General features: G+C 41.3%; 3 protein-coding genes across 5 annotated transcripts; 2 read left to right on the plus strand and 1 right to left on the minus strand.

Annotated features, from left to right (window-relative positions):
- Nucleotides 1-7120: 7120 nt before the first annotated feature.
- LOC139928089 (C-C motif chemokine 25-like) lies at nt 7121-10717 on the minus strand. Its single transcript, XM_071920457.2, has 5 exons — nt 10639-10717; nt 10091-10192; nt 8519-8636; nt 8065-8179; nt 7121-7887 (listed from the first exon to the last, which is right to left on the minus strand). The coding sequence occupies exons 2-4, from the start codon at nt 10152-10154 to the stop codon at nt 8065-8067; spliced, it is 297 nt and encodes a 98-aa protein (XP_071776558.1). The 5' UTR covers nt 10155-10192; nt 10639-10717; the 3' UTR covers nt 7121-7887.
- A 1817-nt stretch (nt 10718-12534) lies between these two features.
- Nucleotides 12535-19464, plus strand: gclm (glutamate-cysteine ligase, modifier subunit). Of its 2 annotated transcripts, none has more exons than XM_071920452.2 (7): nt 12535-12859; nt 14985-15050; nt 16497-16581; nt 17061-17117; nt 17308-17510; nt 17710-17824; nt 18014-19464. In XM_071920452.2, exons 1-7 carry the CDS (start codon nt 12677-12679, stop codon nt 18181-18183), a joined length of 879 nt encoding a protein of 292 aa, XP_071776553.1. In that variant the 5' UTR covers nt 12535-12676; the 3' UTR covers nt 18184-19464. The 2 variants fall into 2 exon arrangements, with proteins under 2 accessions (XP_071776553.1, XP_071776554.1); XM_071920453.2 differs by having other exon boundaries at nt 14985-15047.
- A 624-nt stretch (nt 19465-20088) lies between these two features.
- Nucleotides 20089-25999, plus strand: dnttip2 (deoxynucleotidyltransferase, terminal, interacting protein 2). 2 transcript variants are annotated; one of them, XM_078285784.1, is made up of 8 exons: nt 20089-20196; nt 21264-23139; nt 23212-23734; nt 24152-24290; nt 24527-24622; nt 24811-24975; nt 25194-25303; nt 25613-25999. In XM_078285784.1, the coding sequence occupies exons 1-8, from the start codon at nt 20122-20124 to the stop codon at nt 25707-25709; spliced, it is 3081 nt and encodes a 1026-aa protein (XP_078141910.1). In that variant the 5' UTR covers nt 20089-20121; the 3' UTR covers nt 25710-25999. The 2 variants fall into 2 exon arrangements, with proteins under 2 accessions (XP_078141910.1, XP_078141909.1); XM_078285783.1 differs by having other exon boundaries at nt 21264-23734.
- The last annotated feature ends 575 nt before the right edge of the window (nt 26000-26574 follow it).

Raw genomic sequence — 26574 nt, forward strand, 5'->3', positions numbered from 1 at the left:
ACAGAGAAACCATGAGCTGCTCATATGTTCAAACTCAACAACTGCTGTAAGCTAGAACAGCAATGAACAAATGTAGGATCAATGCAGCTCTGTTAAAACCCTGTTTTGTGTTTTAAACTGATAAATAACTGATATGCCTAATATGCCTTCATTTAATATCAATGTTAATACAAATTAAAAAAAAAAATTTGTTTGTAAATACTATGTGCATTTTATGAGTGTAATGTCCAGTTGTCACAAAAATGTCTTGTCTGAAGCATAGACATTGTTTTAAATTTTGTTTAAAAATTTTAAGGCAAGACTTGAGCAATTAAGCATTTCATAAATGCTTCATGCATATTGGCCTGAACTTCATGCCAGTCTGTATACACATAATTATAGTAATGGGTAAGGCCAAATTCATGATTCAAAATAAAATGTTTTCAAACTATGTTTTTGAACTACTTTCTCTCAAAACATCTCATCAGGACACAGCCTTCTCATCCTGCTTCCAGCAGGAGGCACGACATGACAGGATATTATCGTCTCATTCTGCTCCAAGCAAGAGCACAGTCAGCGTTTTAACAGGCTACAAGGGATTTTCCACTGAGTGTTGAATGAATTTAAGATTTGTTGCTTCACTAAAGTAAGTGGATTAACCCTTTAACAGTCTTTAACACCCTGGGAAGAGACAAGGAAAAATAATATTTTAAATTAAATTCCCATCACTAGCACACCAAATACCAACCTCTAACAATATGTTTTCATTTTGATGTTTACTATGTCCATTTATGGTAAAACTTGCTTTAATTAAATAATATTATTTCTTTCAACATTTTATGTGAACAATCATTTCAAGACCTTACAGACATACATGTTTCATAACCTCTACTTTATTGGCACAATCATTGTCTTCATCATTACCCCCCCGTTCCTCTCAAACACCATCCCATCATGCATCTGTCCTGGGTTCTGCCCTTTGCAATCAAATCAACCACATGATCATGCGTGTTTTTGATGAGCTCTGACACTAAGAATTTCTTACTACTTTCATACTTTTTGTTATATTCTTATTATTTAAAGTATGTTCTACTGAATAAACATCATGGTTTGTCCCTTGATTGACAATTTCCTGTTTCGTTCCTTTTTTTATGACCTAATCTTTGAGGGCCGGGGGGATTTTGGGGTCTCTGCATGCTCTTCACAGTTGAAGTGAAACATGACACCCCATGTTTGGAGAGATTAAGGGGGGATCTGGTCACAAACCAGTCAAGCTGATGCACAGATTGTTTTTTCTTGGTTGAGAATGTCTGTTAAAGGGTTGAAATGTTTGACTGTTGAATCAAACAGTTTTGCAAGAACTCAGTTACCCAAATTGAAACAGTCATCTCAGGCTAAAGCTGTTCCAGAGAGCATGTTCCACAGAATCTGGAGAAGTTTACAGTAGATGTACAAACCTCAGATGTTACGAAACAAGTCATGAGTTCTTTTGAGGCCACGACACTTTGTTCTTTATTTCATGAGTGTTCATAAGTGTGGGTTAGTTAGGCTATAAAAACAGTGGTTCTGTCCGTACATAATGCTCCTTAAATCTCACTCTGCGTTTACAACAATGAATCGCCCTCAAGGACAAAACGGTCTCTGTGATCCCAGACGTCACTCCACGCCAATAACCATCACTTTGCCATTTCGCGCCAATTTCTGCCAGTTCCTGCACGCACCTGCTGCGTTCTCTATCACTGATTGGCACTTTGATAAGATTTTGCAATAATGTGTTAAACCCCCAGCCATGCCTGTTCCCCGTTCGAACAAGACTGTGCGAACTGTGTGGGCAGGAACAGCGAGAGGGAGACAAGTTCAAGTCAAGTATCAAGTTACCTATAGTGCCGAAGAGAAGTCTTGACTTGAAGCTGTTGATTTATAAATCCTGTTCTTGCTCAATATCTCTCTGCTGTGTAAATCACTGGTGTTGTTTCCGTTTACAATGAGGAATATTCCAACTGCAGGCTCATCCTTTAAACTGATTAAGGATGCAATGAATTTTGCTCCATGTAACTGTAAAACTCTGCAAAAAAACATTAGAAACCCTTATCTCGCAGCTCCCCTTAGTGGTTGTGTCAAAGTGAATGGAGATTGGGAGGGAAGATAACAGCAGCAAAGAACTTATTCACCCAAAAAAAATGATGCGTAGGAGACCAGAGTGATTCATTTACCTTGAGGTTATCCTTCGGGTTAGACGATTACTGTCATCTTCACAGCTGGGCAGCCAACCATGATGTTTCAATCAGAACTTGTTCACGAAAGAAAAAATAAGCATGCCTCCAGCGAATACCGAAATGCAGAGAGAAAGTTAAGAGAAACTTAACAATCCTTAAATCTACACAGTTAATTACAAGATTACAAGGTTGATTCCTGCTTTACTTCAAGGTTTTGAATTGTGACAGTTTTAATATCTGCAGGACATTTGATTTGGACTTGAGCAGGAATGCATAAAACGGCAGTTATTGCAACAGAAAAAATAGTAACGCTTTAGATTACAGCCCGCAACGTACAGCGTAATTACTCCAGAGTTACGGTGTAATCTTTTGTACTAACGGTGTACCAGTACAGTACTACCAATACATATATGTAGGTACAGGGGAACAAGATGTGAAGTTATGGAATAAGGGGGTAACAATTCGGGAACTTACAAAGAATTTATACTGTAGTTATTTTTTAACTACCGGGTACCTATTCTATTATTACAGGGTATGTATGACCTAATGAGCGATAATCTGGAAGTTTGGGAGGAACTTAGAGAGAATTTATACTGTAGTTATTTTTTAACTACTGGTACCTATTCTATTATTTCAGGGTACAGTATGACCATAACATAAATTACCACATACTTGAATAGCTTTTTGGTTATTAGCATGAATGTAATTTAATAATGATCATTCATTTATATGTACTTATAAATTAGAACGTGGGAACATAATGCCAAGGGGAGATAAAATATGTATACACCTAATATGAAAACAAATATATATGACTGAAAAGTATAAATCAAATAAGTGACAAAGATTTGGATAGGAAAAACAATAAAAGCAATGCCATAAAGACAATAATAATAATGCAAGAGTACTCATGGATGTAGTACTATGTTATTTTTATATTACAGTTGTGACCTATAACCTTTCACATCAGCGTCATCAAAGTTCATCAAAGTTGAATGGGTACGCTTCATTCATATCAGATCACAGCAGGGGGCGATGGAGTGTTTTCTATAAAGAAATGGAAAAGTAATAATAATGGTGGGTAATAATCAGAATATATTTATTGGCACAGAGCTGTCTGGTTTGTGGCTCATGTCAAATGTAGCGTTAACTGAACAAATGAAAGGTGTTGCTGGAGTGTTAGCTTGATAATCATTTGTTAGCTACTGAACGTTCACGTCCTCGCTAACGCTGTGCGCCCCGCTGAAAGAGCAAAGCGTTACCCTGCAGTTTTTACAAGATAACACTAATGATTGCTCTAATAGAATTTACAACACTATGTCATTACATTCAATGTAATACAGTATAACGCTTGTGGGTTTGTGTCTTACAGAAGCTGAAACATGTTCAGGTGATTTTATTCACATAGCAACCTACACTAAGCTAATCTGCTACTGTCGTGTCGTTACTGCACTGGCTAAACTTTCACACATCCTCATTGGAACTTTTATTAACTTGTGATTACTTTGCTGCCAATTAGCAACATATCAAACATGTCCTATGCTGCATTTAGGCTTTGTCAGTAATATAAAATAAAATAAAAGGGGAAATCGCCCATGCTTCTGACTTCATGCCTTATTGCTAGATGACTACTGTTGTTGCAAGCTTGTCCCACCAGATAATTGGAAATTAACCTAAACTTTTCCATTATTATTGTGCCACATATTTGTAATGGTTTGTTGACAAACTAGAAACAAGACGCTGATTTTAGTTAGCTGTACAGTATTTCTTGTATAGCCTTACGTAGCCCATTAATATTGTATTTATTCACATCTAGAATGCCAGTGATGATGGCTTTGCGCCTGTGTGGCCAACAGTTTGATTCTTATGGCTTCTCACCAAGTGGGAGACATCATGGCTGTCAGAAATCCAGACATCTCAGACTGACACTAACAGTTTTTCTCTATAGGGTCAACATATGGCCAAGGTGCACCAGCTTCTTTCCCCTCATCTCAACCTCAACCCTGTCATCTTCATCAGAAGTGGAAAGGAAGATGAAAAAGAAGAACAAAATGAGGAAGCAAAGAAATAAAGAATTCAATGCTATTTGTTCCTCGAAGGTTTATAATTTATTTTGAAATAAGAAGTATGTTCAATAAAGGTTTTAAGTTAAGGATGTAAGATTTGGTTTTTAATATGATACAAGGCATACAATGTACACTTAAGATTACAGCCGGCGTATCCTGTAGTTACCCTGTAACTACATGTAACAAGGGGGGAACTAACAGTGCTTTAGATTACAGCCCGCACACCTTGTAGTTACCCTGTAAGTACATGTAACAAGGGGAGAACTACCACCGCATATATATAATTTATTCTGTAACTACAGAGAACAATGTGAGAACAGTTTGTTTCGATTTTACTTGCCTCAAAACATGGAAGAACAAACTAAATTAACTGCACAGTTTGCTGCCAGAAGAGCATATTAACCATATATAGCCTATGCGTTGTGATTCATACTTGTGTTTTATCTTGCTATATTTGTATTTATTTGCTGGGATAAAAGGAGGCCATGCACAGAGCTGAAAAAAAGGTAAGCTTGCACCTTGCGGAGCCGTAATGCCGGTCGAACACAATTGTCGGGGAGAAGACTTTCAACATTTTAATGACTTCAAAATTGTCAACGTGTTTACACCAAAGCACAAGTGAGTGACATCTAGGGTGGGTGAATTCTGTCCGCCGATGGCAGGCGGAGCCACCAGGCCATAAACGAGCGTCCAGTAATGAAGTTTGCTGGTGAGGTGAACGACAGCTGAGACAGTCTTCAGAGGCCGACAGTATCCATGACAACACACTGTCCCCTGGACCTTTGTTCCGAAGTAAACGCACAGATGTACCCAGCAGTTATTTTAAGTAGGCCTATCCCAAAATTATAAAGGAGTAGGCTGTAATGTAGTTTGCCTGTGTGTTGGTAATAAGGTCATTTTGAAATAAAATCACATCAGATTGATTAAGTGCTGCAGAAATCATCACTCCATCTTCCCTGAAAGGTCCAGATTTTTGCTCAGTTTTATGGTCATACTGTACCCTGAAATAATAGAATAGGTACCCAGTAGTTAAAAAATAACTACAGTATAAATTCTCTCTAAGTTCCTCCCAAACTTCCAGATTATTGCTCAGTAGGTCATACATACCCTGTAGGCTAAAAATAGAATAGGTACCCGGAAGTTAAAAAATAACTACAGTATAAGTTCTTTGTAAGTTCCCGAATTGTTACCCCCTTATCCCATAACTTCACATCTTGTTCCCCTGTACCTACATATATGTATTGGTACGTACTGTGCTGGTACACCGTTAGTACAAAAGATTACACCGTAACTCCGGTGTAATTATGCTGTATGTTGCGGGCTGTAATCTAAAGCGTTACCAAAAAATCTGTTTATAATTTGCTGTTTTTAAAAACGAAACTAAGTCTCAACCATTGCTTCACATTCCCATCACAGCAAAATTCTTTCTTTCACATTCATAGAAATCATGGCCTGTCTTCATCATTGCCCCCCCCCCCCCCCCCCCCCCCCCCACCCCCTTTACTCGCTCCCCAGTATTATCCTGAGGAGGCAAGATATCTGGGCCAAAAAAACAAGTTGATATTTGTCTTTAAGTGCATTTGGCAGAGCGAGAGAAGTCTTGAGTTCTGGATGAATGACAAATCTACATGGTGTTCTGGTGATAAAATATGCCTTTGTCGAGATGGATGGGAACGATTAACCACATTGCTTTATATAGACAATTTCCTTTTCAAATAAAGGAGATTAGGAAGCTGTTTTAAGGAGAAAACCAAAATTGCAACCATTAAAAGAAGATTATTTTCTTTCGTACAGTCACGGTAGTGACTGGTAGTAATAGTTTACAAATGTCAGGTAAAGTGATGCCAAATGTTGTAATGAGAACACTTGATGGATAGCAACACATACTGTCATGTGGCTGTAATGGTCTGTCAATTAATCTGGGACTTGTTTTGATTCTGCATTTTATTGTATGTCTTGGCTCATGGTGGTTTAAGCTTTGTTCTCCAAAAGACTTAAACCTCATGGACCGGAGTAAGAGTGGACTCGTGGCTCTGTAAGATGTTTTGGATTAAAGCGTCCACCACACTTTTACCCAAGGCGTCTTACAGAAACACATTTTTAACATGTTTGGTTCCCCTGGAAGCTGAACCCCTTTGGCTGCTCTACTCAGCTATACAGGACTAGTCTTGCTGTAGCCTATTTTGTCTTGTTTTCAGTATAGCATGAACAGTAGCTGGTGATGCTGAAAGCTCCTGTATATGGGTAGTGTTCAGGAGAAAGGGAACAAACGGAGTGGAAACTTGCTCTGAACGCAAAAATGTCAAAGAGAATGCAATCTGAGCGAGATCTAACATGTTCATGATTATGATTAATTCTCGCTCAACGAACCCAACATGTGTATCAGTTTTCAAGTATGTAGGAGAGCAACTGCAGGTGGAGTCACTCTTCAATCGAGTCGTGTGAAAACCGTCGCTGAATAAGACAGGTGAGAAGTGGAGGAAAAGCCTCAGGGTTTCAGTCAACAGCTGCAACAACTGTCGTATTAACAAATCTAAACCAAACAAAGGATGTACTGTGCAGGTCTGGTAAATAACTAATTGCTTTGTGCTTTATGGTGTGAAAAAGAAGGATTACAATGATCAAATACTGTAGCTATGATCTGGGCAGCTGTCAACAGCTGCAATTTGTGTTCTTTATCATATTACCTGTTTAGTCGTAAATCAAACAGTGCGGTTAAAGTCTGGATAATAACTAATTATACAGTGTGCATGTGGTTATTTACTGTCTTTGCTTGGAATGTGTAGTGGAGTGTAAATGTTTGTAGCTTGATGCTTGTTGAACATTCCCCTGATATTAATAATTATGCAACTCAGAATATTTGTTCATAGTGCTCCTTTTTATTGGATATTGGAAGATATAAGGTACATTTAGTAGTGATGATACAAAAATATGGAAATCTGTCTTATAAAAAATTCTCAGCTTTTCCCCGAAGTCTCCATCTAGTTGTCACTCTTCCAAGATCAAAAAACGTACAGAATTCACATTGCACACGCACCCACCTGCTGCCAACCATGCAAATGCACGTACACACACACCATCAACACAACAGCTTCCTGAGCGAGTGAGTGTGTGAGCAAATGAAAGAATGAGAGCGGGAAATCATATGTGCACATTTGTGTGTATGTTGTAAAGTAGCTGTGGGGCCACTACCGAAGCAAGTTCATCCTGTGTTCAAAGTCCCCCCCGACACACACACACTAACACACACACACACACACACACACACACACACAAACACACACACACACACACATACACACACACACACAATTCAATACATTGCAAAGCTGCCAAACAGAGGCTCATAGCAGACTATACATCTCACTCGGCAGTGAATAGTATCATGGCTCACATAAATGATATATTGCTATACTGCCTGCAAAAGAACATTTAGGACATGGTATGCAAGTGTTATGGTTCACTATGTACACAATTTACATTCTCTGTTAGCTACAGGAAATATCTAATCCACTGAAACAGGATCTAGTCCATGTGGGTGGAGGTGAAATGTGATGGCTGATGGGGAGATGAAGCAGCGACTCTCCTCTGTCCCGCTCTTCTCTCGTTTCTCTCCTTTCAGTGCTCTGTGAAGACAAAACGTTTATGATCATTAGCATATTATGAAGCATTACGGTGTGTTATGAAGCATCCGAGTCCTTAGGAATCTTCGTGATCACATGAGCATTGCGTTTGTCAGTAAGGCATTAAAGTATGTGATTGTGTGCGTGTGTGTGTGTGTGTGTGTGTGTGTAACTTTGTACCTAATTGGCCATTCGCCTATCCACCTCCCTCATCAGGGTCCGCACCCACGGTTGGTATGGATCGGCACAGATAGTCCGTTGTTTTGGATGTTCAGGCCTCTTCTTCATCAGAAACCTACCCATATCAATATTATTATTTATTGTAATGGATACTTCATCATCAATATTAGCAGCATGTGATTCTGAACAGTTAACACTGATAATTATAACAACAGATTACACATTAGATAACACATTTAAAAAATGCTGCGCCGAGCTCGAGTCTGGATCGATTCTCAACCTTTCAAGAAGTTTTCACTCCTCAGTAAACAGGTAATTTAGTTTTCCACTGGGCAGTAACATAGTGCCAGATTAAACAATGCAGCTGTTGTTTGGAGGGAAACAAAATATTCATGAAGGGCCAAAAGTGAGCTAAAATGTTGACAAGGTGAAGGAAATCATGTTTGGCACTCACGTAACAGCTCTTCTGTTGCAATCACCATCTGGTTCCTGCATCCTGTAACTCTCCACGTTCCTCTTCACATTCTTTTTCATCCCCGGTACAAAGCCCAGGCAGCAGTTGCCATACGAGCCTGGGGAAATCACAGAGAGAGTTTGGTTATGAAAGACCAAAACCAAATGTCCCTCTTGGGGACAAATAAAACCATCAACTTGCACAGTAACTGCCAAGTGAGTCCTGCATGAGCACTATCCAGTCCCTGATATCACTACTTATTTGTACTTTATTGGACTTTCGGGTCAATAGTAAGAGAAAAAAATGGAATAGGTCTATCACTATCATTACAGTAATATCTCATGTTATAAATTACAGTTCTTGTACCAAGCAAAAACAGAAAGAGGCAACTGATTAGGCTGTAAGTTGCAGTGATCACCCAAAATGTGAAACTCAGCTGCGGAGGTGTTGGATGCACAGGCAGCAACCAGAACCCCTTATTTCACAGACTTTATTGATATATCAGTTAATCTTACCCACAGGATATTGATGTATCAATAAAATCTGAGTATAATAAGAGGAAACAGTCGGTTTTACTGCATGTGCAAACAGCATCTCTGCAACAGTGTCATCCCACTGATAATTATTTCTCAAACATGTTAGTGATGTATATCGCCAGTGAGAAAACATCTGTGGAAAAAAGGTGACTTTAAATGACTTAATCAAACAAAGGTGAGTGTGTATTTTTTCTATTTTCCAAGCACCGTAAGAAGATGACCATATCAGAATGAGAACAGCTATGTTTTGATCCAAAAGAAAAAACAAGCCTGGACAGATTACACATCGGTATGAAGCTCTGTGGTAAATGGTTTTGCGCAGACAAATTTACTTAATTGAAAGAGCAGTTTTAGTGTCAACATTAAAGGAATGTGTATGATGAAATACAACTAAAGCCAAAATTAGACTTTTTATTTTTTCTGCAAATGTGATACAAAACAAAATACATATACTGCATGTTCATATAGTATTCAATTCCACCCATTGCAGTTCCATCAGCAAATATATTAGCTTATCACTGCGCACGAAAAATGCTTAAAAAATAGGGTACTTGCATAATATAGTTAATATAATAATAGTTTAATAATACTATAATAATATAGTATATAGTTTAATATAGTGTCTTTTTACATTTTTATTATTAGTAGTAAATAAGTAAGTAAAACTATTTATGCAGCACTTTTCAGACGAGAAGTCACAAAGTGCGTCACATGATTAAAAACAAACAATATAAATTAAATAAATAAAAGAGCATAAAGAATTCAGGTGATGCAATACACTACCAGCTGAAAGGTACTTCAGAGCAGATTAGAGCAGCGGCAGTAAGCACAGCAAATAGAAGGGTAAAATCAGTAATAAGATGCAGAGAGGCAGACCAAAATGCAGATGGTAAAAGGAACACAGGCAGCAATAAAAATAGGACGACCCGTTCATTAAACCAAGGCTTAAAGCAGTGCAAGCAAACATTTACCTATATATATTACAATATAACGGTTGTTGTGTGCACCAGCTGTATGTCTGATCTGTTCTGCTTACCTTGAGCCAGACTCAGGTACATGCAGGTGAGGAGCAGAAGGAAGAACAGGAGTTGGAACTTCATGGCTGCTGCTGCTGCTGTTGCTGCTGCTGTGTGGTCAACTGCACAGAAAGAAAAGAAACAGATTATATCACAGAACAAAACAGAAACTTGGAAGCAGAGTCTCCCGCCCCCTCTGTCCCCTTAATTTTTTACTGCTGATACTAGATTTCCCCATCACAACCCCCCCTGATCTGTGCTCTTGTGAAAGAAAGACCCCTTTTTAGATTGTTTTAGACCCTGTCTGGCCTCCAGCTGTGTGCAGCTGTTTTATCTCAGTGATACACAATGATGTGTTGGCTTTAGCAATGGGCCAAAATTGGCGTTTTATGTAAACCAAGAGTGTTTTTGGTAAATGATAGCTGAAATCCCTCTCTGGAGATATCTCATTTCCCTGAAAATGTTGGAACGCTTAACAAAATGTTTGCAAAATCAAGGTCACAAACACACAAAGACAATAAATTGATGACATTATCTCATGAACATGCAGAGAAGCTTATCTACTCACATTCAGTATTTCACAAGACGTCGTGGGAGTAAAACCTTCCGTGTAGTCTAGCTTGCAGTGTGCTCTTATAGTCTGCCCCCCCCCCCCCCCCCCCCCCGTCCATCCTTTACCACTCCTCCTTTTACATGTCACAGATGAAAGTTTCACAATTGCTGGAAAGCTGGGCAATTTCATCAGTACATCCCAGAAGCCTATGTTTTTCTTGGCTCAGTCCAAGCCAGTGATGATGACTGACAAGCTATAATATCTTACTATGAGTAAGTGCAGATACTTGAGATAGCCTACTTGAAACTAATGGTGCTACAGCTGTGCAGATATCTGAAAACATTCCAAGTTTGGTTGATTTATTTTATGCATCTCTTTCTATTAAGTATAATTTCCTCATGATGCATTGAACCACTGCACTACTGATCATCCACTACACTTCCCTCTGCACCTGCAACCATATTGTAGGCCTACTGAATAAGTATAGTCCACTGTCCATATTGTGTCTTGCACAGTTCCTTTGCACTGAACGTCCCGTTGTCCGGGTACCATCTGTATCAGTGTTCAATGTGAAGTCAATGTGTTATCCATCTGTTTCTGCAACACTGTAACCAAGACAAGTCCTGTTTATTTATTGTACTGTGATTCTGTTTCTGATCGCCTAGTTTGGTGATCACTTCCTGAATCAGTCTGCAGAATGATGAAGTGCTATAAGAATAAAAAAGAAAGGACAAGGAAAGAAAAGAAAAGAAGACAAGAAAAGAAGATAAGATAAGCTAAGAAAAGAAAAGAAAGCAAGAGAAAAGAAGAAGATAAGATAAATGGGGGCAAATGTGGGTAATACAAACATATATGCAACCAACAATTTCAGCACTATAAAATGTTAAGTAGAATGTATAAGAAGTGCAAAAATAACAGCTGAAGCATGTAAAGAATGAAAACAGAATATGAAAATAGGATACATGAATGCTTATGTATTAATATATTATACATATACGTAAATATATATACACTACCAGTCATAAGTTTGGACACACCTGATTGAATGTAGGCTACTATGCTTTTCATTATCTAAAAGCCATTTGGATCTAAAAGCTTATGCTTAAATGCTTGAAATTTGTTTCTTAAACAAATATAAATAGTGAAGTTGATGCCTATGTATGAATTTCTTTCCAAAGCCTTTGCCTTTCCCTTTCCATCAAGGCAAAGGGCGAATACTTTAAAGAATCTAAACTGTAAGATAGTTTTGATCTGTTTAACATTTGTTGGTCACAGCATAATTCCATTTGTGTTATATAATAGTTTTGATATCTTTACTATTATTCTAAAATGTAGAAAATAGTAAAAACTAGAAGGGCACTCGGAGAGCACAGACCTCCGCCAAGGTTCGTGCTATTATTGCTTGTTCGTGAGTCGGATCCGGATCCGCTCCAAAATGTAATGGGTTCTTCCTTGGCCCATGCTACACCCTTCCACGAAGTTTCATGAAAATCGGGCCAGTAGTTTTTCCGTAATCCTGCTAACAGACAAACAAACAAACAAACAAACAAACAAACAAACGGCACCGAAAACATAACCTCCTTGGCGGAGGTAATAAAGAAAAATGAGGTGTGTCAAAACTTTTGACTGGTAGTGTATCTAAAATGTCTGTTATCCCTTGTCTGGCTCCGCGGGGACACGACATGAGAAAATAAAAAATACTACACCCCCATCTAGTGCTGGGAACCAGACTTTCCCTTCCCCTCACATCAGAAGTCCACTCCGTGAATCCACTCCTGTCCAAACCCCTTCCATACAGCCCGACCAGGTTTCACGCGCTACTCACAGACACTTCCAGGTGGGCGGGGTTTAGCGGCTTGCGTCCATAACAGCTACTACGCAGCCTTTCTAGTCCAGCAAGTCAATAAACATTGTGTGCAAGTCATTCTGACTACTTCATTTTTTAGCAGTTGCCTGGCTGCAGGGAGTGTTTTCGTTGTTTGCTAGACACTTCATACAGCGGCTAGAGCAGGAACGGGGTGAAAGTGCAGGCTCTTGCTGTCGCGCTCATTGGATGATCCAGTTTAGCAACTTGTTAGCTACCCGGTTAGAAAACCACATGGAGTCTCAAAACACCAGCGTTAACGTCAATGCAAAGACGCTGTTAAACCATGCTAAGACTCTGAAGCTCCACACAGGGAATTTAGTAAACCGAAGTCGTCTAAAAAAGAAGTGCCCATCCTCACCCAGCGAAGAGGTAAGACAGCCCAGTCAAAGTAAAAGCTAGCAACCTGTGTGTCAGTTGGCTGACCAGAGTACATGTTTTGTGCTAGAACTGACAGTGTAGCCCATTAGCATAGCTTAAAGTTAGCGGGTTACGCTAGCTACCTAGCTAAATATTTCGCTGCCATTACGTGATTATTGATCATCAGTCTTGCAGAAATAACATTACATAATCAGTCCAGAGGGAGAGGATAGACGGGGGAAAATGTAGATGGCAATATTTCAGATTGCACCTGTCGAGGTTCATACATACAGGACTGGGTCAGCTTAGGCTAAAGTGGAATACCATTTAGTGTAATGATGTATGTACTACTCCTTTGAATTAGGGCAGGTAATATAACTTTATGCTCTAGCTTAAGGTGAATGGTTTACAGAAGATAACCATACCTAGTGTGGAATAGGATTGTTGGCTGGTTACACACAACAGGTCTTGGAGGTCTCAGTTTCCCATAAAGGTCCATTGTTGTTGTTTGGTTACTTGGTACAGCTAATACAGGCTAGGCAACAGGACCAATAGGCCTACTGGAAAGTTAAAACAGGTGACCACAACGCCTGGAGCTGCTCTGCTGACAATGAATGGGAGACTGACTCAGGGAACTGAGAAATGTATTGTCTTCTACACCTGAGGCTACACTAGTCATGGCTTGGGAAATAGCGTGATTGCAGCACTTGCAGCAAGAAATACCACTATAACAAAGTGTGACGCATGCAGTCCATTCAGAACTAATATTTTCCTTTAACTGTCACATATTAAAAATGGATGGACTGCCTCTAGTGTGTGGCTGTGTGTTGGGTATGGCAAAGTGTGGCACTCACCATACCTTAGCATAAGTGAGTCCAAAGTTGATCTTGTAGTTTTTAGCCTTATATAATGAAGAGTAAAGATCAAGAAAAAAAATGCCATAACAATAACATAAACCTTTGTGTAGCAAAAGTTAAAAAAGCGCTTGCAAAGATCAAAAGACATTACATAGCAAGAGACAAACATGAGATTGCATAAACATTAGTGATAATACATTTTTCAATAACAAATAAGGACAAATAATTAAGAATCTGAGAATTGTTACAGAAAGCAAGTCTATAAATTGGGTTAAGAAGTGACTTAAAAGACTGGCCTGTGCAGATAGGAGACCTTAGGGTGCTGTCTGGCACTTTGAGAGTTAAATTGTGAGTAATGTGGCTAGGGGGCTAAGCATCTCCTGCCTTAGAAGTATTTAGTAAAATCTTTAAATTAATCGTAAAGCCAACAGGCAACAAGCGCAGGGAGGTTAAAATTGGGGTGGTCTAGGATCTTTTTGTTTGGCACCAGACTGAACCCCCTTGTGGCAGAATTCTAGATAAGCTGCAGGAATGAGAGGGAGTAAAGAGAATTACAGTAATCTAAGTGAGAAGAAATAAATGCTTGAACAACCCTCTCCAAATCACTTGGGTAACAGTAGTTAGATTTTTTAAACAATTCTCAGCTGCAGAAAACATGACTGCACAAGCCTTTTAACCTGTTTGTCCAAGGTTAAATTGGAAGCGAAGAACACCCCTAGTTTCTTCGCTTCGGCTTTCAGATTTGAGGCTAAGTTCCCCAGTTAAATGCATATCATACTTAGAGAACTGGGGGGACCAAAAATAACACTTTCGGATTTGTTGTCATTGAGAAATTTGTTTGGAAAAAAGTCACATCAGTAGAGCATTCAGGACCAATGTTCCCTCTTAAGCTGTGTGCATTTGATGGCCTAATATCTAATAATTTATCACAATTAAATTATATCAATAATATCTTGTCATCCATCAGTTATTGCTCCATTTATCCCCACAGTTTAGTCTTTATATGAGGCTTTCGGAGTTTAGGTGTCAAATGATATTGAAGGTAGGGAATTTGCCATACTTTTGTGATTAGTAAATTGATGCTCCTGTTAGTGTAGGCCTCGTTGTTGAGATTAGTAGTATAGGTGAAGGACGGTTAGAAATGTTGAGACCTCTTTTGACAATTGAAATTGAGAGAGGACTATACTCAGTAGAACATTAGGTCGCTTGTCTGATATTACTTTCCACCCCTTGGACAGATGTTGACTTACAATCATGTTTTTCTGTCTGATATATTTCAGCTTCAAGACTGCATTCGAGCCACGCTGACTGACTGGTTTTCCACGATACAACCTCCTTCCGAGGTGGTGAGACATCCACAATGTTCTGATTGTTTCCAAAGTAGTGCTGTATGGTTCACATGGTTAGGGTGAACTACTATGTATAGTAGTTCACCCTAACCAATCTCTTTTACCTTGTGTCCAGTTGTTGGGGCTGAGTCTTTTAGATCCAGTGCAATGATTTCAACTCAAGTCAGGAAAGGTTTGTTGATTTCTGACACAATGAGCATCCGTTTTGATGGTTAGATGGTACAAAGCTTGTAGGACTGAGTGAGAGCCTAACCTTCCCTATGGTTATACTTCCACTGCATGCCAATATTTCTTTGGGGAACAAATATCCAGTGTTGGAACTTCGGCACCCGGCAACAGTGGAGGCACAGAGATTTTGACTACTTTGGCAAGTAACTGGCTGACATCATTTACACCAGGAAGTAGATTGGAATTCTTAATATGTTTGATTCTGTTGACAACCAGAGGGAACGTTTTTCAAAGGGCGTTAGTCAAATTTCCACAGTGCTGACAGCTATAATAATTTGGGTAACTTTACCTAACAAGTCCTTTGTTAAATTATACCATGAAATCGAGAAATGCAATTGTCATTGCACTGGATCTTTAAGGTCACAAGTAATCCATAATGCACTAAAGTTATGCATGTATTAAGCTATACTGAAAAATGCACGATAGCATTTGCATACATCCACATAGTATGTGGGTGAGTGGGACAATAATCTGCTACTACTCCATCAGGCAGTAGGATTCCAGTGCCTGCAAAAACAAAATAACTGTAGTGAGTGACATCAAAGGATGCCCGTAGGCTTACTCAAAGGGAGCTGTCATAGTGAATGTTCATGCAGTGTTGGCTGCCAAAGGCGCCATTCCAAATGTGTGTCTGCCTGCTGGGTGGGGTGGGGGTGGGTGGGGTGATGTTATTCATTAAATAGCCATTTCAATTTAATATGGTTTCCAGGAGGTGCTGGTAGTCAGCTGTGCCATTTTTGCCAAACTAACACGTGCTGAGAATAGTAGAATACAGGTTAAACATGCTCCACAAGCATACTTTCAACACCTAGCAAACAGTCCCACTGAACACATCCCTACTTTACTCTGGCCATGGCTGTTTTGCTGGGGTCAGCTAATCTGCTTCATCTTCTAACACCACGCCCACTGAGTTCAAACTGGGATGGGGGAGGTTTGGGAGAGAGGGGATGAAGGGATCTTGAACACACAAATACAAGGCTTATTGGAAACATCCCTTGCAGTGAAATCTCAAGATTGTGATGCTTGAGTCATGCCTTCTGGGTTCTTTTCATGCTGTATTTGTCGCATTTTTGCTGACAGAATTAGGAATACTGGCTAAACAGTAGAGCACAGTAGAGCCCTAGAGCTCAACAGTAGTCAAATTCCATGTCCTGCTATGCTAGTCATGATATAAGTTGTCGTGTTTCTGAACAGAGTGCTTGTCTCATCATGTAGGAGCTCCCAGATACACTGGACTGCTCCATTCCTCAGGCGACAGATGCTATCACACCTGAAGAGAGGGAGGAGCTGAAGGTTTCTGGTTAGTATTAGTTTAGTATTAGTTGTATTACATTTATTTTTTTATTATTTTATTAATTAGGCCTATTATTTTTTATTTTTTACAATCAGTCAATGCCTGTATGTTTGTAATTTATGTTTGTATTTCTGTGGTCTCTGTTTGTTGGGTTAATGTTGTCTTATATCGTCTTATCTGTACATGTATTCGCTGCCAAAAGAACTACCTATCCTATTTTCCTATTGCAGTATAATACTGTTTAGCCATTTGGCAGACAATTAGATTAGAAATTTTTACTGTTGTGTCCCATGATGAAAACGGGTGGGGGAGGCTGGCTATGGATTGGTCTTTGTCTGTTAGTTTGTTCATTCATCCGTCCTTGACGAAACTTTGGGAAATGATGCATCTCAGCGTTTCTGCATTGTCAAAGTTACACCGATTAACCCAAGGGAGGCCGCATCATTCATGGGGGATGACTTGCTTATGGTTTCCTTGTTTTGCAGTCAAGCTGTTCCTGTGCGAGTCTGATCAATCTTCTATCAGAGATGCAGTGGAGATGGGTGAGCTTTTCATCTCTTAAGTCTAAAACTAAATTTTAATGGCTGTCTCTAAAGGCAATGCACAACTCATGTGAAACTCTTTTTTTTCTGAACTTCATAAATGGCCTGTGCAGTGTAGTGCATTTTTGTAAGATCTCTAAGCAAGAGTGAAACTTACTCAGGACATCCTTTGTTTATCTCTCATCCCCAGCCTGCCAGACATTGGCAGTGTCCCAGCTAGACTCTGTAATCATAGCGCCTCCTGGGCCTCTGGAGGGCGACAGCCAAACTTTGTCCCACCTTCAGCCAGCCTGGGAGGAGTTGGAGGCTCTGGTCAGGAGCCAGCGGATTGCAGCCATTGGCACCTCTGACCTGGACAAAGATCTACTGGAGCAGCTCTACAACTGGGCTCAGGTGAGTGGGACTCTTGTGTCCATGCCTCTATTTGTGTCATCTTTCAGTTCCACAGAGTTGACACATGCTAATAGGTTTGGCAGGCAGATAAGCAGCATTATATTTTCCCAGGATAAAATGTGGCCATTGTACCTCTGACCATTTCGTATGTTGAAGCAAATAAAGCCAGTCATTCACCACCTACCCTCCCTTGACCCAGGTGAAGCCCAGCAGTAACCAGGTGAACCTGGCCTCCTGCTGCGTGATGCCTCCTGACCTCACAGCCTTCGCCAAGGAGTTTGACATCCAGCTGCTCACACACAACGATCCCAAAGGTGAAAACCCATTTCTGATTTTCTGACAGTCTCTCGTTTACAAGTGCTTTGCATCCTGTGTAAGCTATGTGTCCAGACTTTGTGTGCGTGTGTGCGTTCATATGTGTTCACTTGTATCTGTTTGCTTTTTGTGGAATGTTTCTTCATGAGCTGTAAGCTGATCCTGGCCTCTCATGTTTCTGTCTTCAGAGCTGATGTCTGCGGCCACGTTCCAGGAGGCCGTCCAGGAGAGCACACAGGACCTGCAGGTTGCCGACTGGAGGCTGGAGTGGGTCCTGCGCTACTCCATCATTGTCAAGAGCAGGGGCATCATCAAGGCTAAGGGCTACCTTGTCAATGCCAGGAAAGCTAGTCCCTAGCACAACCCCGCTACAGAAGAAGACACAGGGATGAAGCCATTTTCCTCCTTTTCATTCATACACACACACACAACATGCAAAGTAATGAAAGCTTTGAATAATGGATGCCACTAATCAACATAGGTCTTAGAAACCATTGTTTTATAAATGGAATCGCTAAAGGATGAGGTTGTGTCTTGATCATCTATGATTTCTCCACTTTCCATCCTCTCCATGAGATTGAAAATAAGAAACTAACACACAAGGTCCAGCCCAGTGGCAGTAGACTGCAGAGAGAGACGGGGAGAACGGGGGAGGAAAATCTCACCCTGTGTACCGAGTTTTTCAGATGTGGCTCTCATCATGACCAATGCATTCATAGTCCAACCACTCACCACCACAGTGGAGGCTTTGTTTTAATGATGGAGATCTAGGTAGCTGAACTTTTATCCAGTGTGGTTTCTTAACCATGTCCTGATGTGAAGTGCCTCTCTTCCTCTGCTCCTCCTCCTATATCTTCCATATCTGCTTCGTTTAAACTGTGTCAGTATAAATCAAGCTTTAAATATGGGGTCTGAATGAAAAGATTGTATGAATTGGTACCACAAGGAAAAGGTAGATTCATCATTTTTATATTTTAGTACACTAGTCAGAATTATTCCAAACCTTTTGAAAGGGAAAACAAATAAACCTAGTATGAAAATCTTTCCAGTAATATACAGTATGGATGTTTAGATATAAAGTTCTTTCTGAGAAAAGTCTGATTTTATTCTTGCAACTTAGATCTTACCTACTGTATATTAATACCATTTGCATTCCTCAATGGAGAGAAAATTCAAATCCAACTACAGATGAGATGTTTATTTTATGATCCTGTTTTAAATAGACTCAGTTGGTTACAAAAGCAGACAATATGTATGTGAATTTGACATTTTACCATGCTTTTTTCAGTCCCTGCTCTGTGCTTCAGCCAATGAACTGTGTGCCTCCCCCATGCTCATGAGATTAACTTGAGGGAAGCTAGTACAGCAATATTTTGAGATTGATATTCATAGCAGGTTGATATCCTTTATTTGCATGTTATAGCACTGGAAATTACAAGTCAAGGAAGTGTAAAAACTTGTTAACGCTGAGTAAGTGCTTGAATACAATTTCTTATTTATGAATCATGGCTTTTATCTCCAGACAGGGTCCAGTAAATCTTATGAAGACGAGTTCTCTCTTGTACTGTAAACATAATATATTTAATGTTGACATATATCTGTATATCATGAATTGGCTTTATTAAAATGATGAAACACATTTGCACTGTCGATTCCTTTAAGTAACCTGTAAAAAGATGTTTAAAAATATAGTATAAACGTGGCCTTATTGTGGCCTTATTCTGAAGTGTGCTTTGCTATTTAGCTCTTATGAGCATGTTGACTGCATATTTGTTCTGATAATTATGGGCCTAACATATATGTTTGTTATTTGAAAGGTTATATTTCAGTAAATTATATTGTGAAACAGTTTGGAATGAAGTAACTAAGGATTTTTAGCTCCACTATCTTCTGCTAACATTGTACAAATGATAACCCAATATCAAAACCCAAAACACTGAAGGCACTGGATAGGCACACAGGACTCTCAGTTCATGATAAATTAGGCTGACTTTTTAAAAGCCTGCATTGTCCCTTTAAAGTACAAGCACATCTGCCAGCTGTTGGTTATAACAACAATCATAACAGGAATAACTGGATGCCAATTTTCTTATCTAAGTTACGTGATCAATGAACAATGCCATTATTGTAACTTCAACTCGTTTACACAAACGATATAAGCTACGCTGAATGTGCTCCACACTGTCTGCGCTCGTCTATCTGGCCTGTCTCCTGTGCGTGTATCGTTTGGTCGAGTCTAGCTTCAGTAAACCAGTCGCACCGTCCGGAAGTGAGGGAGCGACCAGCAGCATGCAAGATGGTGGCCACCAGGAGAGGAGTGCGCGTGTACTCCCCGACTAAAACAAACTCCGATCAATCCTCTGCTGTGCAAGTAAGTATGAGAATGAGACTTTTCCCATGTCTAGATGTACACAGCTCATATAAAGTATTAGTTAGCGGCGAGCAGAGCCTGTCACGCGCTGATTAGTCTGCCTGTTCAGCTGGTCACTCTCACGTGGCAGTCCACTGAGAGTTGCTGGCTGCTGGACCGATCACTTCATAGTTTGTAAACAGTTTGGTGTTTGTTGACGAATGGAAAAGTAAACAGCGGAACAAAATGCTGAATAGGTGGATGGCCTGATATTAAGACTGGATAACGTTACCCATTTCGTTGATTTCTCTCTTAATTATTAATATTCTGAATCACAAATTAATTCCTGAGTAGGTGGGACTAGCGATTGAGGGGCTGGTTGTAGCAAGGGCCGCACACAGGAAACGGTAAATAAACTTTATTCTGTTTGCGGCCCCTGAAACTGTTTCTGTGCTATATTGCTGCTTTGCCTATAGCAATGCTTCTCGAGAACTATCCCCGTTGGGACTGGCAGCCAGTCCCGAGTCCTTCCATTTAAAAAACTCGTGTTTTAAAATTTCTCCGGCACGTTGACAACGTGCAGGAAAGGTTTCCAGACCGCGTTTTGCCAATCTGACAAGCTTTCTGGGGTCTTAAGTATAAAACTCTTCTTCTACGCCTCCTCCCTGTGAGCTGTAAAACGTTAGCCCTGTTGGGGGTTTCGCAGCACAGGGAAGAGGAGTAGAAGAAGAGTGGCAGCCATTTTTAAGACATCCATATGAAAACAACTAGGACAAGCTGCACAAAGGTGAGATTTTATACTTTATTGCAAATACTTTCAAACAATATGATTTACTTGTGTAACAGAAAAGGGTTCAAGGACCCCAGAAAGCTTGTCAGATTGGAAAAATTCGGTCTGGAAACCTTTCCTGCATGTTGTCAAAATGCCGGAAAAATGTTAAAAGACGTTTTTTTTTTTTTAATGGAAAGACTCTGGACTGGCAGGACCGGCACCCACGCAGTGTGGTGCCAGTCCCAACTGGGCTACCCAAGATCCAGCTTGCTGTATAGCTGGCCGTATTATTGACTTTGTCTTATCTGCCACCCAGGCCACTCCATCCACTGGTCGAAGAACCAGGAGGACTGCCAAACAAGCGGACAGTCCTTCCCAGCATGCCCAGGAAGATGAGACCAGCAATCAGCCTGATGACTGCGAGGGCGGACCCCCATTATCTCCCCAGAGCCAGAGGTGCTCAATGAAAAGATGCAGCAGAGCGTCCAGACTCCACAGTCCAGAGCAGCCCTCGACCCCCATGGGCTCCACCCATGAAGCCGACGTGTCAGACCTGGAGTCCTGCTGCTCCGCCGTGTCCGACATCGAACCTCAGACCCCACGCACCCGGGGGAAGAGGAGACAGCCCCGTCCAGCAAGTCAACAAGAGGAAGAGGTATCTGAGGTGGAATCGTGTTCTTCAGCGGTGTCTGCATCGAAAGGGGGCCAGAGCGCTCGCCGGAGCATGAGGAAGAAGGCGATTCCAGAAAGTTCGCATCCAGCCGAGGTTGAGTCCTGCGGCTCTGCGGTGTCGGACTCCCAAAGAGTCACCAGGAGTCAGAGAAAAAGCGCTCGCACCAGGTCATCAGCCAAGCAGCAAACTGACTACTCGGAGCTCTCAGATGCTGACAGCTGCACGTCCAGTGTCTCGGGCGCTGACGTTTCCACGTCCATCACCGGCAGAGCTACTAGATCGAGTCGGCGAACCCGGCCCATCCCCATGCACCTGGACGAGGTCTCAGAAGGCTCTCAGTCGCCAGACCCAGTTGGACGACGGACCAGGGCCGCAAGAGGGAAGGCGGCGGCTTCTGTAGTTGTTAGCGAGCCCCAGTCCTGCGAATCTGATGGGTTTGAGTCCGGGCCTAGTATGACATCGCAGAGGACCACTCGTAGCCGGGGCAAGGCCAGGTCCACAGGTCCCAAAGCCACGGACTCGGACTCTGACCTGACCGATGTGCATTCTCCACTGGGTAGCCCCTGCTCCACGCGGGGCAGAGGGACACCTTGCAGCAGCCGCACAGGCTCTGGGACCAGCAGTCGGGCTGCTCCATCCACCAGGCTCTCAGCCAAGTCTCTTAGTGTTGTTCTAGAGAGAGCTTGCACCCCTAGAGCCCAGGACAGAGCTTCTAAGGTCACTGTGTCGGAGGCAGCAGAGGAGGTGGGTGTATTAAACGGCTCTAGGTTAGAAAGTACAGTGATTGCTGACCCAGAATGCACCCTGTTGGAGGAAGATATGACCCTAACCTTAGAGGAAGAAGAAGGTGTGACTGCATCAAATGACGTTTCACCAGAGGAAGCCGGAGTGATAGAAGTTGGACGTCGAGGCAGTGTGACCCTATCTGTGACTGCTGATGTGGAAATGGATGAATCTGCTAGTACACTACCATCTACCACCGCTGCCCAGGAGTCTGCAGACACAGAAGAGACTGCAAAGGGAGTGATTGTCATCACTGTGGAAGATGAGGAGATGGATACTCCAGCAGATTCCCAGGTCTCTCTCAGCCAGTCGGTAACAGTTTCAGATAGTCCTTGTCGCACTGAAGAAGCCCAAGCTGTCGGTGAGCCAGCAATGACAGCCAGAGACCAGCAGAGGGAGCCGTCTGCTGAGAGCGAGGATGGAGACGCCTCAGAGGTGGCACTGATGCAGGAAACGGTCCCATCATCACAGCCATTGGAGCTCCCCTCTTGCCAATCAGTTGCAGTAACAATATGTGAAAGGGCCGTTACTTCTGAAGTCACAGAGGAGACTGAAGAGAAAGACAAAGCTATGGAAATAAGTGATGTGGACGCCCACCCGTCACAAACAGAGAGACTGGAGGATACGCCTGTGGATGGGGATGCTACTGTGGAAACACTGCCTAGTGGGGAGGAGGAGGAGGAGGAGATGGAGGTTAGTGCATCACATGGAGATGCTCAGCAGGTGGTTGGCTCAAGTGAGGTGCCTCCCCCCCCCGCAGAGCCGGTGCCTCCCCCCCCCGCAGAGCCGGTGCCTCCCCCCCCCGCAGAGCCGGTGCCTCCCCCCCCCGCAGAGCCCAACCAGGTCGAGTCCATTCAGGTAACATCTAGCAAGGAGCAGAAGGTAAAAGTGGAGTCTTGTTCTGAACAGCAACCTGAAGCCTCAGTCATTGTCAGCCAGAACACAGGAATGATCAGTCTGCTAGAGAGCAGCGAGGATGAAGATGAGGATGAATATGTAGAAGAAGAAGAAGAAGAGGAGGAGGAGGAGAGGGACGGTTCTGGAGAGGAGGAAGAGGAAGATTTGGAGCGCATGGAAGAAGAGAGAGCAGGACCTTCCAAGAAGCCCGAGGCAGCCGCTGCGTCGGTCGATGGACTGTTTATGATTGACACGCGGCCCGGGCAAGAGGCCGATGAACAGTACTACCAGGCGGGTCCAAGTGAGAAGGGGGCGGGCACAAAGGGGGAGGAGGCTGAGCAGGAGGAGCAAGACGAGGAAGAGTTTGTGGACGAAGAGGGAGATGACGACGACGAAGATGCACAAATCCTCTTCTCCAGTAAAAATCCTCAGTTGTAAGTATATGCGAGGTGAAAGCTTCAGATCGGCATGCTAGATTAGACGTACACCCATGCACATTAATATAAACAGTACACTTCCTAATAGGCCTAGATTATGCAAGTCTGTAGATCAAATAACTTCAGTAAAGACCGGTCTCTGGAAGCAGTAGGGATTATTCTCCTACTGAGCTCCCATTGTGGCAGCCTTCCTAATTCAGAGGAATGTAAACATTGATTTTTCTTTTCCTTTCGGGGTAATAAATCTGTATTACTTGAATATTGAATTGCCGAGCACGTACAGACAGTACGGCCACACTCTTCACACACATCTTTATCATTACATTTTATATTCCTATCGTATGGAACGTGGAGGTGAGAAATGAGACACGACTGCGTCTCCTGAGGAATTTTCTCTGTGCCAATTTGTTTCAGGAAAGAGTTGTCCAGCCGTATTGACCCGGGCCTCAGAGTGAAGGAGCTTGGGGGTTTATACATCAATTTTGATGGCAGCAAATCAAAACCTGTCTCCAGTTCCCTGAAAAAACTGAAGGAACAGAAGATCCAAGATGAGGTAAATAAGTTTGATCGATTTTTTCCCCTTTTGAAGGTGATCTGTGATGCAGAATGAGTAATGAATTTTAGAGTTATGCAAGGATGGGTAAATTCAATAACGCTCGAGATGGTGTTATTCATGCGTTTTCTTTTTTTCTCAAATCCTTTTTGACTTTGGCTCTTTATCTCTGAGGAGCGGGAGTGTTGGTGCGGTGCTTTGCAGTGTTCCATTTAAGTTTTTCTGTCTGCCCACAGGTGATGAAGAAGAGTGTGATCGGTCCAGACTTTGAAAAGAAGGACGCAGTGCCTCCATACAGTGAATCCAAACAAGCCTTAAAACTGAAACGCCAAGTAAGTTGGGTGCTTAGGTTTATAGATGCTACTTGTTCGGATACTACCAAAAATATGACTGTCGCTCATACATACACTCGCTGCAAAAATATCTGCTTCATGGCTCTATTTAGTCCAATTCTGTGCTTCTGAGGCTCCGTTACATGCTTCTACAATGCTTTTTTATGAATCATCCATGTCTTCCCCAGGCGGAGAGGAAGAAAACGACAGGAGACGGCTGGTTTAACATGAAGGCTCCTGAGCTGACTCCTGAGCTGAGAGGAGACCTCAAAGTCCTGAAAATGAGAGGCTCCATGGATTCCAAGAGGTTCTACAAGAAGAATGACAGAGATGGATTTCCTAAGTACTTTCAGGTCAGTAACTACTCAAATATGCAGTTTTTTTGTTTGTTTTTTCAATATTAACAGTTCCTTGCACGTATTGTGAGGGTTTGCAATTTGGATAAATCATTGCATTTCACTGCATAAAACTCATATCAAGGTTTGCAATAATCACAGGAATTTGGCTTTTAAAAGATCAACACCATACTATATATTGTAGTTAATTTTGTTTGACTGTGTGTGTGTTACAGGTTGGTACAGTGGTGGACAGCCCAGCCGACTTCTATCATTCCCGTATTCCCAAGAAGGCGAGGAAGAGAACCATGGTGGAGGAGCTGCTGGCTGATGCTGAGTTCAGGCAGTATGTTACCTGCCTCCTCTAGAGTCAGATACACCAACACACTGCATTTTTATTGCTAATCTCTGCAGATACTATTTCCTCCAACATTATTAATTACTAAAAGCACTGTTGTAAAAGCTTCAAAGTGCTGAGCAACAAAACAAATCTGAAACGTAAGGTATAATAAAGGGAAGACTGGTCTTGTATATCCAGGTTCACTTTATTCAAGGAGACAAAATGTTTAATGATCAAAAGAAAAGGCTTTTGCAAGACCTTAAAGCAAACACACATTTAACAAATACTGTTTATTTCTATCCCTTCTCTTACCAGCAACAACAAAAAGAAATACCAGCAGATCATGACAGACAAAGCTGCAAAGGGAGCTGGCAAGAGGAACAAGAAAAAGAATAAATTCCATAATAAGTAATCGCAAAACTGGTTTGGAGAATGTTTTCATAGATACTTCTTCAGCAAAGGTTGAGCTGCAGTTGAAGACGGGAGCATGAATCATGTTTTGGGACTTATCAGCTCATCCAAGACCTTTCAACTCCTGAGATGGACTTTATGTTGAGACAATTTAAGTATTTGTTGATGGATGAAGAGAAGTTTACAATATAAAACAGATTAGAGGAAGTAAAGTTGATTCAGTAAACATGAAAAGTAATTGAAAATGTGTATTGCTTTGTACATTTATCAGTAAATATGGTGTACATGGTTGTATTTGCTTTTTTAATCAAATGGTATTGTATTTTCCAAATGTTTTGCAACGTCAAAATCAAACATGGATTGAAAGATCTTTTTAGACTAGCACCAATTTTTTGGTTCTTAAAGTGGTCCTAAATTGATTATTAGTCAGAAACTGAAACATTGCTTTAAAGGATTTTGGAGAAATATGCTTGACTGAGTGAACTTGAACAGGATGACTGGGAATATGATGTATGTCATTTACATTTTTGGCCAACAAGAAACCAGTGTAAATGTAGTGCGCACACAAATGAGCAGGTCATGATGACACAGGTCATTCAGTACATGCCAGGTTATAGTTCTCATTTTATGAGGAGCAATATTTGCTACTTCCTCTGTTTTCAGTAAATCAAACCATTGAGAACTAAAGGTGAACTGATACGTGTCCTATTATTTGGATCAGCAGAGTTTAAATAAAATATTTCAGTGTATTGCCGTTAATAGTTTAATATCCTAAAACAGTCATTGGTCAATAGTAAAAAATACAAAATCTGCAACAATAGGAAATTATTTAATGTATTTCAGGCATTAGTTGGTAGAATGGACAG

The sequence above is a fragment of the Centroberyx gerrardi genome, chromosome 9 (assembly GCF_048128805.1).
Source record: "Centroberyx gerrardi isolate f3 chromosome 9, fCenGer3.hap1.cur.20231027, whole genome shotgun sequence".
NCBI classification, from domain to species: Eukaryota; Metazoa; Chordata; class Actinopteri; order Beryciformes; family Berycidae; genus Centroberyx; species Centroberyx gerrardi.

Excerpts from the sequence above, each read along its gene's own strand:
- dnttip2 (XM_078285783.1), top strand. The coding sequence starts at position 20,122 with ATGGTGGCCACCAGGAGAGGAGTGCGCGTGTACTCCCCGACTAAAACA. Across the intron at positions 24,291-24,526 it reads AACAGAAGATCCAAGATGAG|GTGATGAAGAAGAGTGTGAT; the intron begins GTAAATAAGTTT and ends GTCTGCCCACAG. Across the intron at positions 24,623-24,810 it reads CCTTAAAACTGAAACGCCAA|GCGGAGAGGAAGAAAACGAC; the intron begins GTAAGTTGGGTG and ends TGTCTTCCCCAG.
- LOC139928089 (XM_071920457.2), bottom strand. The coding sequence starts at position 10,154 with ATGAAGTTCCAACTCCTGTTCTTCCTTCTGCTCCTCACCTGCATGTAC. Across the intron at positions 8,637-10,090 it reads GTACCTGAGTCTGGCTCAAG|GCTCGTATGGCAACTGCTGC; the intron begins GTAAGCAGAACA and ends TGATTTCCCCAG. Across the intron at positions 8,180-8,518 it reads TGCAACAGAAGAGCTGTTAC|GTTTCTGATGAAGAAGAGGC; the intron begins GTGAGTGCCAAA and ends TGATATGGGTAG.
- gclm (XM_071920452.2), top strand. The coding sequence starts at position 12,677 with ATGATCCAGTTTAGCAACTTGTTAGCTACCCGGTTAGAAAACCACATG. Across the intron at positions 12,860-14,984 it reads CATCCTCACCCAGCGAAGAG|CTTCAAGACTGCATTCGAGC; the intron begins GTAAGACAGCCC and ends GATATATTTCAG. Across the intron at positions 17,825-18,013 it reads CACACACAACGATCCCAAAG|AGCTGATGTCTGCGGCCACG; the intron begins GTGAAAACCCAT and ends TTCTGTCTTCAG.